Genomic DNA, 13,413 nt, shown 5'->3' on the forward strand with positions numbered 1-13,413 from the left:
TTTATGTTAAAGAAGTTTCTTAATGTGCCTCAGCCTCCATTTCTGTATATAAAACAGAGATAATAATAAAATCTGCCTTCCTAGGTGGCCTGAGGGTTAGATGAGGTAGCGCGTTCCACCAGGCAGCCTCATCTCTTCACTTCCTCAGATCTGCATGCGTGTTCAGCTCCCTGGCCCCCAAAATCGGGCCACTGGGACAGATGATGTGCACCCTTCCCACTGTCATCCTGAACGAAGCGGACCCCGTGGTGGAGCAGGAAGCCCGAGGGTGCCCTTGCTCTAGCGGCCTCCTGGCTTGTGCCAGTGAGTTCCCCGTGGCTGCCCCGTTCTAGAAGCCTCTCAACCACCCCAACGCCTTGCTTTGCCTTGCCCTGCAGATGGACCGAGCAGAGCACAAGGGTGAGCTCCAGGCAGACAAGATGATGAGGGCGGTCGCCAAGGACGTGCACAGGCTTCGAGGCCAGAGCTGCCAGGAGCCCCCAGAAGTTCAGTCTTTCAGGTAAGCAGAAGGTGCGGCCAGCCCACCTGCTTAAGTCATCTTTCATGGACTCACTGCTCCGGTCCCTGGCTCACAGAGCGCCAGCTTTCTCCATAACAGATGTTCCTCCTCTGCCAAGGCGTCCCTTGCGATCCCCGAGCTCTGCAGCTCTTCCCTTGGCTGTCTTTATCAGTCCCCACACAACTTGAGCTAATTTGTCAGATCCTCTTGTTTAATGAATGAGCCACCTGCTCCAGCCTCTCTTAGTGTTTCCATCACTGGTAATTGCGGAGGGTTGGCTGAATAATAAATGTGCTGGGGGTGACGAGTGCCCACTGGGCCTCCCTCCCTCTGCCTGCTGCCTGCCAGGATTTCAGGGAGGTGCTTTCTTGCCATACTGGACCCAGGCTTATCCCAGGAAGGCCCCAAATGCCACTTGGTTTGAGCCTCCCATCCTAGCATTTAGACTTGTGATATCTTCTCATATAAGGTAACGTTTGTGTATGTGCAATCATAGCTCCCTGCAGCCTTGGACTCCTGGGCTCAAGCAGTCCTCCTGCCTAAGTAGCTGGGACTACAGGTGCATGCCACCATGCCTGGCTAATTTTTCTTTTTTTTTAAGAAACAGCATCTCATTGTGTTGCCCAGGCTAGAGTGCCATAGCATCAACCTAGCTCACAGCAACCTCAAGCTCCTGGGCTCAAGCGATCCTCCTGCCTCAGCCTCCCAAGAAGCTGGGACTACAGGAGCAAGCCACCACACCTGGCTAATTTTTCTTCATTTTTAGTAGAGACAGAGTCTCACTCTTCCTCAGGCTGGTCTTGAACTCCTGAGCTCAAGGGATCCTCCCTCCTTGGCCTCCCAGAGTGCTAGGATTACAGGTGTGAGCCATTGTGCCCTTTGAGCCTAGGGCCCTTTTGAACTCTGAGAGGTCACTGATTTGAACTGAAGATAGTTGGGGTCATGCTAAATAGGTCCTTGTGGTTCTCAGCCAGGATGCTTCCCCCCTCCAACATTGGGCAATGACCCTACATCTTTGGTTGCCATAACTACAGGCCAGGGTTACCTACTAGCATCTGGTGGATATCTAAGGATGTTGCTAAACATCCTGCAATTAATCCACAGCAAAGCCCCACCCTCAACAAAATATTATCCTGCCCGAAATGTCTACAGAGTGAGGTTGAAACACCCTACTCTAAAGGGATGGCCTCTTTTATAGGGAGAAGATGGCATTTTTCACCCGGCCTCGGATGAATATTCCAGCCCTCTCTGCAGATGACGTCTAATCGCCAGAAAAGTATTCCCTTTGTTCCACTGACCACGCTGTGAACGTTGACTGTGGCTAAAGTTATTTATGTGGTGTTATATGAAGGTACTGAGTCACAAGTCCTCTAGCGCTCTTGTTGGATTGAAGATGAACAGATTTTTTTTTTTAGTGTGGGTTCTATTGTTATTATTTAAAAAAGAGAGAGAGAGAAAAAAAAAAGCCCACCAAAAACAGAAACAAACAAAAAAAAAACCAGCATTAAAATGACAAGATTGTATAGTTTGTATATTTAGGAATGTATTTTTGGGAAAGAAAATTTAAATGAACTTAAAGCAGTGTTGAGTTACTGCTTTTCTTAAAATCATTTAGATTTTTGTTTGTTTGTTTGTACAGCTCTACCTTTTAGAGGTCTTACTGCAATAAGAATAATGTTTGGGGGACGGTAATCCTAAAAGGACGTCCTACAGATGTCACCGTACAGCTAACCTTTCCTAGTTAACATATTTTGTACAATATTAAGAAAAAAATGCACAGAAACCGTCGGGGGGATTCAGAGGTGCATCCACGAATCTTTATGAGCTGTGATGTGTTTCTACGTGGCCGCCTGACTTGGAGGGGCAGTGCCAAGCTGGCCGGGCAGCCCGCCTGCGCTGGCGACAGGCCACGGCGGTCTCAGACGCCCAGTGAAGCCACCGACATGAGTGAGGGGAGGGCTGCAGGGAACTCCGTTCAGTTTTATCTCCATCAATAAAGTGGCCTTTCTAAAAGAACGTTCTCGCGCTCTCTTTTTCTCTCCCCCACCCCTCATTCTGTCTGCATTTCCCTGATTTTTGACTCTTCCCTTTCCAATCATTTCTTTCCCATCCACACCCAGTCCTGGAATTTATTTTTCTTTTTTTCTGAGACAAGGTTTCATTCTGTTGCCCAGGCTGGAGTATAGTGGTATCAGCGTAGCTCACAGCAACCTCAAACTCTTGGGCTCAAGCGATCCTACTGCCTCAGGCTTCTGAGTAGCTGGGACTACAGGCACGTGCCACCAGGCCCAGCTCATTTTTTTCCTTTTTTGCAGAGTTAGGGTCTCACTATGTTGCTCGGGCTGGTCCCAAATTCCTGGATTCAAGCAATCCTCCTGCCTCAGCCTCCCAAAGTTCTTGGATTACAGGCATGAGCCACTGTGCCTGGAAACATTTCTTTTTCTTTTGTGTACTGTGCTCATTTGTTCATTAAATTAAAATGACTTCTCAGCTCATTGGGAATCTATATTCTGGATTTAAATTGATGCTCTCTGTACTCTCTCCTTCCGTGGACTTCCACCCCACATGCTGAGAGTTGACTTCAGAATTTCTTCCTATGAGTGTCAATCCTTGTCGTCCCCAGCTCAGTTGCAGACTGTGTGTCTTGCTGCTCCCACGGCCCCTTAATTCCCACACAGCTCAGAGCTTGGAGGAGGCTGCTGTACTTGCTGACCGTGTGGGCTTCTCTGCCCTTCCCTTAAGGGCCCTGGCCACAGCGATGGGACAGAGGACCCATTGGTCAAAGCGAACCATCCCTTGGCTACCATGATGGGACCAAGGATAGATGTGGGGCTCCCGCTGAGCTGACCACAGGCCCTCCCTCGCATTTTCCACCCGAAGGCTAGAGAGTAGATTTGCTCTTCCGAAAGCTACTTCTGGCCGTGGTTCCAGCTTCGTGAGACCAATGGGATTAGGAAAATGAGGCCGCCTTGCACAGAGAAGCAGATGCAAGACGAGGGGAAAGAAGGAGGGCGTCCTGGGGACGTTGAGGCCGGACGTGGAGGCGGAGGCATCGTCTCCCTATTTCTGGTCTGTCTGGTGAGCCAAGTCAAGATGCTGTGGAATTTCTTCTCTCGGCTACATGTTGTTCACCCGTATTCCGCCTCCCCAGCAAGGGTCAGCCCCTCCCAGCGCCGCGGCATCCGCTGCTTGCGTGCAGGAAAAGTGTCGTAGAGCAAATCCTCCTGGTGGGAGACGTGTGTCCCGGTGTCGATTCAGCCGACGCGGCACGTGGGGAGAACAGACTACCTCGGTGCAAGCGGGCTGGCCCCCTTCTTCAGCCACGTGCTGATCTCTGTGAGCGGTCCACTGCAGACCACCGATGCATTCAGCTTGTTGCCCAGAGAGAGATCAATAAATAAACTTCCACTCATCATTGTGCATGTGTCTTTTCCGGAAGCTTCAGGAAACAAAAGTCCAGAGATTAGAAATGACCTGCTCAAGGTCACACAGATATAAATGGATGGAGCTAGGATGTAAATCCCATCTTTTTTTTTTTTGAGACAGAGTCTCACTCTGTTGCCCTGGCTAGAGTGCCGTGGCGTCAGCCTAGCTCACAGCAACCTCCAACTCCCGGGTTCAAGCAATCCTCCTGCCTCAGCCTCCCAAGTAGCTGGGACTATAGGCATGCGCCACCATGCCCCAATAATTTTTTTCTATATATTTTTAGTTGGTCCAGCTAATTTATTTCTATTTTTAGTAGCGATGGGATCTCGAGTTTGCTTAGGCTGGTCTCGAACTCCTGACCTCTAGCGATCCTCCTGCTTCGTCCTCCCAGAGTGATAGGATTACAGGTGTGAGCCACCGCGCCCGGCCATAAATCCCATCCTTTGACTCCAAAATCTTTATTTTCCTTCAGCTCCTGTTTCTGTTTCATGGTGGCATTACCAGGCCACATGAGGCCCTGATGGGAGGGACTTAGAATTCTTGGTCTTTTTTTTTTTTTTCCCCCACCCCTCCTCAGAATTCTTGGTCTTGAAGAATGAAGTCTTGAAATCCTGGGGTTCCTCTGCATAGGTGCTAGGATACTCGCCTGCAGAAAGACTCAGCAAACCTCACTGGTCTGATAGCCTCATTGCTCAAGCCAGTGGTTGCCTTTTTGACTGTGGATCTTTTGCAATATGCACATTGGCAATGCCTGTGCCTTCTGCCTCTCAAGAAGGCTAACAACTAAGATTCTTCCAGGGAACCCTGCTAACCACGCTCCAGCCGTACTGACCTTCCGTGTCTCCTTCCCACCACCAGGGTTTCGCAGTCCCAATTCCTTCTGCCTGGTCCATTTCCTCCCTGTCTTCACAGCGACTTTTCATGCCGTTCCTTCTCCCCACTCAGATCTCAGCTCAAGCCTCACCCCTCAGACAGCCCTCTCCGCCCAGGACGCCCTTTCCAAAGTTGCCTTCCCACAAGCCCCTCTCTGACTCAGTAACCTGTTTGTTTATATCAGAGCAGTGCTCTCTCGGCAGAGTCTTGTTACGTCCCCATCTGTCTCTTTATTTTATTTTATTTTATTTTATTTTATTTTATTTTATTTTATTTTATTTTGAGACAGAGTCTCCCTTTGTTGCCCAGGCTAGAATGAGTGCCGTGGCAACAGCCTAGCTCACAGCAACCTCAAACTCCTGGGCTCAAGCCATCCTCCTGCCTCAGCCTCCCGAGTAGCTGGGACTACAGGCATGCGCCACCATGCCCGGCTAATTTTTTCTATGTATTTTTAGTTGGCCAGTTAACTTCTTTCTATTTTTTTTGATAGAGACAGGGTCTCTCGTTCTTGCTCAGGCTGTTTTTGAACTCCTGACCTCGAGCAATCTGCCCTCGTCGGCCTCCCAGAGTGCTAGGATTACAGGCGTGAGCCACCACGCTGGGCCTTGTCTCTCCTCTTTAGAACACGATCTCCAAAAGCAGAGACCCGTTTGCCTTGTTTTCTGTTAGGTCGGATGCAGAGTGGGGCCTTAGTAAATACTTGTGGAATGAATGAATGACATGAAGTCTGCCCTAAAAGTATGTTTATTCTCTACACCTTTGTCAATTCCTAATCAGGAAGCCAGGAAGGTTCTGGGTGGAACAGGAGTACTGAGGCTGATCTTGTGGGGACCAGGGTGCAGACCCCTCTCTGATCCAGCTCAGGGATTACCCCCACCCCCAAACACACATTCGACCCTACTGCATAAAGTGATTGGCAGGTAACAAATACAGTAAATTCTTTGAACAAAAGGTTAGTTTCTTTCCCCTGAAATCGATCCTTTTCCTTTTTGACCCTTGTATTCTTTTTATCTTTCTTTCTTTTTTTTCTTTTGAGAAGAAAGAATTTTTTATTAATAATTTATTATTTATTAATAATTTTATTAATAAATTATTTATTTATTTATTTGCCAGCACATGAGGCTGGCAGACTCCCAAAGTACCAGTGTTCTCTGTCTGCCCTTGTACTCTTTTGTTTTTGTTTTTGGTGTTTTTTGAGACAGAGTCTCACTCTGTTGCCCGGGCTAGAGTGCTGTGGCGTCAGCCTAGCTCACAGCAACCTCAAACTCCTGGGCTCAAGCAATCCTTCTGCCTCAGCCTCCCGAGTAGCTGGGACTACAGGCATGCGCCACCATGCCCGGCTAATTTTTTCTATATATTTCTAGTTAGGCAATTAACTTATTTCTATTTTTTAGTAGAGATGGGGTCTTGCTCTTGCTCAGGCTGGTTTTGAACTCCTGACCTTGAGGGTGCCCTTGTATTCTTGTGACAATGAGTTTTATTATTTGCATAGCCAGTACGTACGGCAGCAAATCCCAAGAGTACACACAAGCTCTGGTAACAACTCTTTCCACTTGCTTGACAGACCTGGGCACTATTCTTCTTTTTTTTTTTTTTCCAGCATATTATAGGGGTACAAATGTTAAGGTTACATATATTGCCCATGCCCCTCCTCCTCCCTCGAGTCAGAGCTTCAAGCGTGAGCATCCTCCAAACATTGTACATCTCACTCATTATGTTTGTATATGCCCATCCCCTCCTCCCCCCTCCGACCCGCCCGACACCTGATAAATATTTTTCCTGTATGTCCACTTAAGTGTTGATCCATTAATACCAATTTGCTGGTGATTGCATGTGGTGCTTGTTTTTCCATTCTTGAGATACTTCACTTAGTAGAATGGGTTCCAGCTCTATCCAGGAAAATACAAGAGGTGCTATATCACCATTGTTTCTTTTTTTTTTTTTTTTTTTTTTTTTTTTTTTTGAGACAGAGTCTCGCTTTGTTGTCCAGGCTAGAGTGAGTGCCGTGGCGTCAGCCTAGCTCACAGCAACCTCAATCTCCTGGGCTCGAGTGATCCTTCTGCCTCAGCCTCCCGAGTAGCTGGGACTACAGGCATGCGCCACCATGCCCGGCTAATTTTTCATATATATATCACTTGGCCAATTAATTTCTTTCTATTTATAGTAGAGACGGGGTCTCGCTCTTGCTCAGGCTGGTTTTGAACTCCTGACCTTGAACAATCCGCCCGCCTCGGCCTCCCAAGAGCTAGGATTACAGGCGTGAGCCACAGCGCCCGGCCAACCATTGTTTCTTAAATCTTAAAATATGGTATGCATATACCATATTTTATTAATCCACTCATGAATTGATGGGCACTTGGGTTGTTTCCACAACTTTGCAATTGTGAATTGTGCTGCTATCAACCTGGGCACTCTTCTAAACTTTGCTGACGTTTAACTCATTTACCCTCACAACGACCCTATGGGGTAGGTACTACATGATCATCCGTGTTTTACAGTCAAGGAAGCTGAAGTTACTCAGCCAACATCACACAGCAGGTAAGTGGCAGAACTGGGATTAAACCCAGTGTATGCTCTGTGAGACACATCACTACAGCGACAAGTAAGTTGTCTTCACACTTTTGTCCCCACCAATCCAGTTCCCTCCCTAAAGACACGATGTATTGCCAGTTTCTTCCATGTCATTCTGGAGAGACAACGTATATATAATCTTATATGTGTGTTCTTTCTTTTACACCTAAAAGTGCATCAGAAAGATACTGTCCTGCCTCAGTAAGATGCCTACCTGTAAGCTACCTCATTCATACAACCAAGTATGAATGAATATCCAACCAGAGAGTAGCTGATAAATATACATGAATGGATGTACCATAAATTAATTAACAATGTAGCCAATCACTTGCTTTTGTAAGCTAATTTTTTTCCATACATCCTTTGACACATGTATGAATGTGTCTGTAGATAAACTACTGCCTACATTTTTAAGTGCACTAAAAGACCTCTGTGTAAAACTGTGAGATATCTCTTAGACATTTATTCCCAGCATACCTGCAGCCTCCACTACTTGAAGGGTAACAGGAAAAGATGAGAATCTGGGAGCCAAAAGTCCTGAAGTCCATGTCCAGCTGTAATCACTTCTAGCTCCAGGATTTTGAGCAGAAGGATATGCCTGCTCTTCATTTATTTTTTATTTGTTTGTTTTGTGGGGTGTTTGTTTGTTTGTTTGTTTGTTTGTTTTTTGGTGGTGGCGAGTTTTTGCTTTTTTTGTGTTTTGATTTGTTTTTTCGAGACAGATTCTCAGTATGTCACCCTGGGTAGAGTGCAGTGGTGTCATCATAGCTCACTGCAGCCTCAAACTCCTGGACTCCAGCAATCCTCCTGCCTCAGCCTCCAGAGTACCTGGGACTACAGGGGTGCACCACCAAGCCCAGCTAATTTTTCTATTTTTAGTAGTGACAGAGACTCGCTCTTGCTCAGGCTCTTTTCAAACTCCTGAGTTCAAGCCATCCTCAAACCTAGGCCTCCCAGAGTGCTGGGGTTACAGGCGTGAGCCACCATGCCTGCTCTTCTTCATTAAGTGATATGAAGATTCAATGAGATAATACACTTTAGGTACTGAACAGACCTAAGTTGTTAATGAATGGTAGGGAAATTGATATTCTATTGTATTATAGTAGGGAGTATATTCCACTTGTTATATTTTATACGTTTGGCTTACACCATTTGTAAATTTCTGCCAGGGTACTTGGGACTGAATACATGTATTTAGGAGAATGTGGTAAATAATAATTTTGCAGCCCGGGCATGGTGGCTCATGCCTGTAATCCTAGCACTCTGGGAGGCCGAGGCGGGCAGATTGCTCAAGGTCAGGAGTTCAAAACCAGCCTGAGCAAGAGCGAGACCCCGTGTCTACTATAAAGAGAAAGAAATTAATTGGCCAACTAATATATATAGAAAAAATTAGCCGAGGCATGGTGGCAAATGCCTGTAGTCCCAGCTACTGGGGAGGCTGAGGCAGTAGGATTGCTTGAGCCCAGGAGTTTGAGGTTGCTGTGAGCTAGGCTGACGCCACGGCACTCACTCTAGCCTGGGCAACAAAGCGAGACTCTGTCTCAAAAAAATAATAATAATAACAATAATTTTGCAACCAACCATAGAGTAGCTGATAAATATACATGAAGCTAATTGGACTAACATAAGGACACAAACTTGGCATTATGGTACTTTTTACCACTTGCATTTATGTATTTGATTCTTTGGTATTATCTGCCTGCTCATTGGCATGTTGGAGACCCAGGACGAGCACCATGCATATCTTGTTCGCTATTTTAGCCCCGTGAGCAGAGCAGTCCCTGACAGATGGTAGACCCTTAAACAATAGTTCAGTGAATGAATTAAGCTAAGACCAAAGTTCTAATTCCAGCCCTGCTAAGTAACAACACAAACATGGACAAACACTTTCCAGTGTCTTTCAGCCCCTCAACCCTCTTTACTGGCTGTTGTGACAACCAATGACTCGATGTAGTGTTTCCCCAAAGCGAGGCACAGGTGTCATTGGTGACATGAGAAAGTTTTAGGTGGCACAGGGGTGGATTTTTATATATATATTTATTATAATATACATTATATACAACTAGCACAACACACCCATTAATTCACAGATATTACTGCTTAGGATAGGGATAAGTTAATAAAGTAAATCAATTTAAAGAAAAATATGTAGTTAATATGATACTACAAAGAAATGGCAAGAATGGTGATGATGAAAACATCTCGGAAAGATCTAGTTGATATGTGTGAAAGAGTTCTGTGCTCACTTGATGACATTGTTTCAACCCCTGGATCAATCCATGCCTGAAGGTAGCCCAGCATGAACACTAACATTGGAATGATACAGAAAAGTTAGCATAGACCCCTGCTCAAGGATGACATGCAAATTCATGAAGTGTTTCATGTTTTAAATTTTTTTTAATTTAAATAAAAGGGTTCTAAGTGGCCACCTAGCACAATCTTCCCATTTTGTGGTTGAGGAAAATCGAGGCCAAGGGTCTGTGGCTTGCTGCAGGTAAACCATGAGCTCTTGGTCACCAAGGAAAAAGAGAAATGGTGTTTGGGCACAATTTTGGATTTTCTCTAACATCTTCCATCCGATGGCCTCAGGGAGAACTGCCTGGACTGGCCGACACATGAGGTCCCCCTGGGTGTACCTGGTATAGCATTTCTTCCTCCCTCTAGTCCCATCCCATCCTGATATGCTCCGCCTGGATCTGCATGCCCTTGGTTAATTATCTTCTGTGGAGTCCCTTTGCCCATTTTCAAAAGCTATGTCTGCTCCATTTGTGTTACTGAAATAAATATATCCTATGGACTATGCTTTTTTTCTAATACATTCCCCTTATCTCGAAATACTGATAAACCCCTCCCTTTTCCCACCCATGCTCTTTTTTGTTTGTTTGTTTGTTTGTTTTTGAGACAGAGTCTCACTCTGTTGCCCGGGCTAGTGTGCCCAGGCATCAGCCTAGCTCACAGCAACCTCAAACGCCTGGGCTCAAGTGATCCTCTTGCCTCAGCCTCCCAAGTAACTGGGACTACAGGCATGTGCCACCATGCCCAGCTAATTTTTTCTACATATTTCTAGTTGGCCAATTAATTTCTTTCTATTTTTAGTAGAGTTGGGGAATCTCGCTCTTGCTCAGGCTGGTTTCGAACTCATGACCTTGAGTGATCCTCCTGCTTCAGCCTCCCAGAGTGCTAGGGTTACAGGCCTGAGCCACCCTGCTCGGCCCCACCCATACTCTTAAGAATTACGGATCTAGTTAAACATGCCAGCGGCAGGAGCAAGCAGCGCAGCAGCAGGCCCAGTGTCTGTGTTGGTGCCAGTCCCCAAGTCTTGGCCGTCTCCCGTTACTGACAGGAGAGACTGGTCAGATCAGTGTGCACTCTAGTTCTGCTACAGGGTTTCAGAAATGGTGATAGCAACATGCCAGCTCTACCCCCACTGCTCTGACCCCTCTCCACCACATGCAGACCCAGAAGGCCACAGCCCTCCTGCCACCTGGCCTTGGGGCCAAGGATACAGCCTGCCCCTCTCTGCCCGGCATGCAGCTCTGTGTGTACAGCACCCTTCTTCCTGCCATACCCAGCTCAACTATCCCTCTAGAAACCTCCTCGCCCCCCACCAACAACCCATGTACATTTTCTCCTTGTTTCCTAAAGATTCTTTAAACGTGAGTTCTCTCCCACTAGACTAGATGGTCAGCTTCTTATGGGCAGGGACTATGTCTAATTCATCTCTGTCCCCAGTGCCCCGCACAGAGCCATGGGGGCTGGTGACCATGGAAGAACTAACTGGGAAAGGGGAGAAGCCATGTCAGTGGGGCTCCAGGGCCGAGCCAGGCCCACCTTTGCCCTTGAACTCTGAGTACCAAGTGGGCCTTTCCAAGCTGGGAGGGGATATGGCAAAGCTGCCACTCTGCAAACATCTCAAACTTCATCCTGCCTTAGTGTGACACCTGGCCCAGGTAAAATGCTGAACCAGCAGTAGGTGATGAGGGTCTGGGACCTGGACCGCAGGGAGGGGACCTATCTCCTGGCAGATCAGAGCTTCATCTCAGCCCCACCCTTCCTCTAGGAGAGTCACTCTGTGCCTAGGGGCTCTTTCACTGTGCAGGGTGAGTGGCAAAGGGCCTGCCCTCCCCTAGAGCCTCAATATGGAAACTTAGGAGCCCCCTTTTTATTTAGATTTTGTTTTTAACTCTTATGTGAGTAATTAATGCCCATTGTTAAATAAAAATCACAGGAAGAGCCGGGCACATTGGCTCAAGCCTGTAATCCTAGCACTCTGGGAGGCCAAGGCAGGTGGAATGCTTGAGGTCAGGAGTTCGAAACCAGCCTGAGCAAGAGCGAGACCCCCATCTCTACTATAAATAGAAAGAAATTAATTGGCCAACTAAAAATATATACAGAAAAATTTAGCCGGGTATGGTGGCGCATGCCTGTAATCCCAGCGACTCTGGAGGCTGAGGCAGCAGGATTGCTTGAGCCCAGGAGTTTGAGGTTGCTGTGAGCTAGGCTGATGCCGCGGCACTCACTCTATCCTGGGCAACAAAGTGAGACTGTCTCAAAAAAAAAAAAAAAAATCACAGGAAGCCAGGACTAAGCTCCAGCACTAGGCCCCAGCAGACCAGAGTAAAAATCAAAATGGAGTCACCCATGCTCAAGTTCCGGGTCACCAAACCTAAGCTAAGTTGTTACCCAGCCTTCTGAGAAATCAGCAGAAAGAGAGTACAGCTAATTTCCCAACAGTTTCAATCTTCAACTGGCGTGATAATGAAGATCCCTCTGCTTTAATCCTCACACAGAAAAGGATCGCCTGAAGTAACCCGATGTTAACTAATCAGTTATTTTTCTATTATTCTGTCTCCCTGTCTGGGCCTTACAAGAAAAAGAACTTTGAAAGGACTAATATATTCTGTGTTCTTTGCTTCTGCTTTTTTCAGCCCTTCTCTGTCTATAAAGCCAACGTCCTCTGCTCAGCTCACTGGGACACGTTCTGTCTTACCGTATACAGATTCTAGAGTCTCGAAAGGCCCAATTGAGATCTTTAAATTTGTCGTAATTTTGTCCTTGAGAACCTGGTAAAAAGAAAAATACAAACCAAAACCTCACAATACTACAGAAGGATATATATAATATACGACACCCTTACCATCTAGAATCCACCATTCATGATAGTTCATCTGGTGATTCCCACTTTTAAAACTTGGCCTTTATTCTTTTTTTTATTTTATTTTATTTTTTTGAGACAGAGTCTCGCTTTGTTTCCCAGACTAGAGTGAGTGCCATGGCGTCAGCCTAGCTCACAGCAACCTCAAACTCCTGGGCTCAAGCGATCCTCCTGCCTCAGCCTCCCGAGTAGCTGGGACTACAAGCATGTGCCACCATGCCCGGCTCATTTTTTTCTCTATATTTTTTTAGCTGGCCAATTAATTTTTTCTATTTTTTTTTTTTTTTTTTTTTTTTTTAGTAGAGAGGGTGTCTCGCTCTTGCTCAGGCTGGTTTGGAACTCCTGACCTTAAGGGATCCTCCCGATCCTCCCACCTCGTCCTCCCAGAGTGCTAGGATTACAGGCGTGAGCCACCGCGCCCAGCCAAGAGTGAATAAGGTAAATCCCTGCCCCCTTAGAACTATATCCCAGATTATCTGTTTAAGATTTGAGCAATTAGGGCCAGGCACGGTGGCTCACACCTTTAATCCTAGTGCTCTGGGAGGCTGAGGCGGGTGGATCACTCAAGGTCAAGGTCAGGAGTTCAAAACCAGCCTGAGCAAGAGCAAGACCCGTCTCTACTAAAAATAGAAATAAATCAATTGGCCAACTAAAAATACATTAAAAATTAGCCGGACATTCCCCAGGAAGCCACTGTCAAAACAAAAAAAAACAAAAAAAAAAAAAAAAAAAAATTAGCCGGACATGGTGGCACATGCCTATAGTCCCACCTACTTGGGAGGCTGAGGCAGGAGGATTGCTTGAGCCCAGGAGTTTGAGGTTGCTGTAAGCTAAGCTGATGCCACAGCACTCTAGCCTGAGCAACAGAGTGAAACTCCGTCTCAAAAAA

At 46.5% G+C, this 13,413-nt stretch overlaps 1 protein-coding gene and 1 non-coding gene across 3 annotated transcripts in view; both read left to right on the forward strand.

Annotated features, from left to right (window-relative positions):
* WWC1 (WW and C2 domain containing 1) overlaps positions 1-2,516 on the forward strand; it is a 163,490-nt gene extending 160,974 nt beyond the window's left edge. For both annotated transcript variants that reach the window (XM_075996278.1, XM_020283764.2), the window contains 2 exons: positions 378-499; positions 1,698-2,516. In XM_075996278.1, the coding sequence (XP_075852393.1) occupies positions 378-499; positions 1,698-1,764 (189 nt within the window). In that variant the 3' untranslated portion in view covers positions 1,765-2,516. The remainder of the gene's footprint in view (positions 1-377; positions 500-1,697) is intronic.
* A 7,132-nt stretch (positions 2,517-9,648) lies between these two features.
* On the forward strand, positions 9,649-9,758 carry LOC142863421 (U6 spliceosomal RNA). Its single transcript, XR_012914189.1, has one exon. It is a non-coding gene; the product is annotated as a U6 spliceosomal RNA (small nuclear RNA).
* The last annotated feature ends 3,655 nt before the right edge of the window (positions 9,759-13,413 follow it).

The sequence above is a fragment of the Microcebus murinus genome, chromosome 21 (assembly GCF_040939455.1).
Source record: "Microcebus murinus isolate Inina chromosome 21, M.murinus_Inina_mat1.0, whole genome shotgun sequence".
Taxonomy (NCBI): Eukaryota; Metazoa; Chordata; class Mammalia; order Primates; family Cheirogaleidae; genus Microcebus; species Microcebus murinus.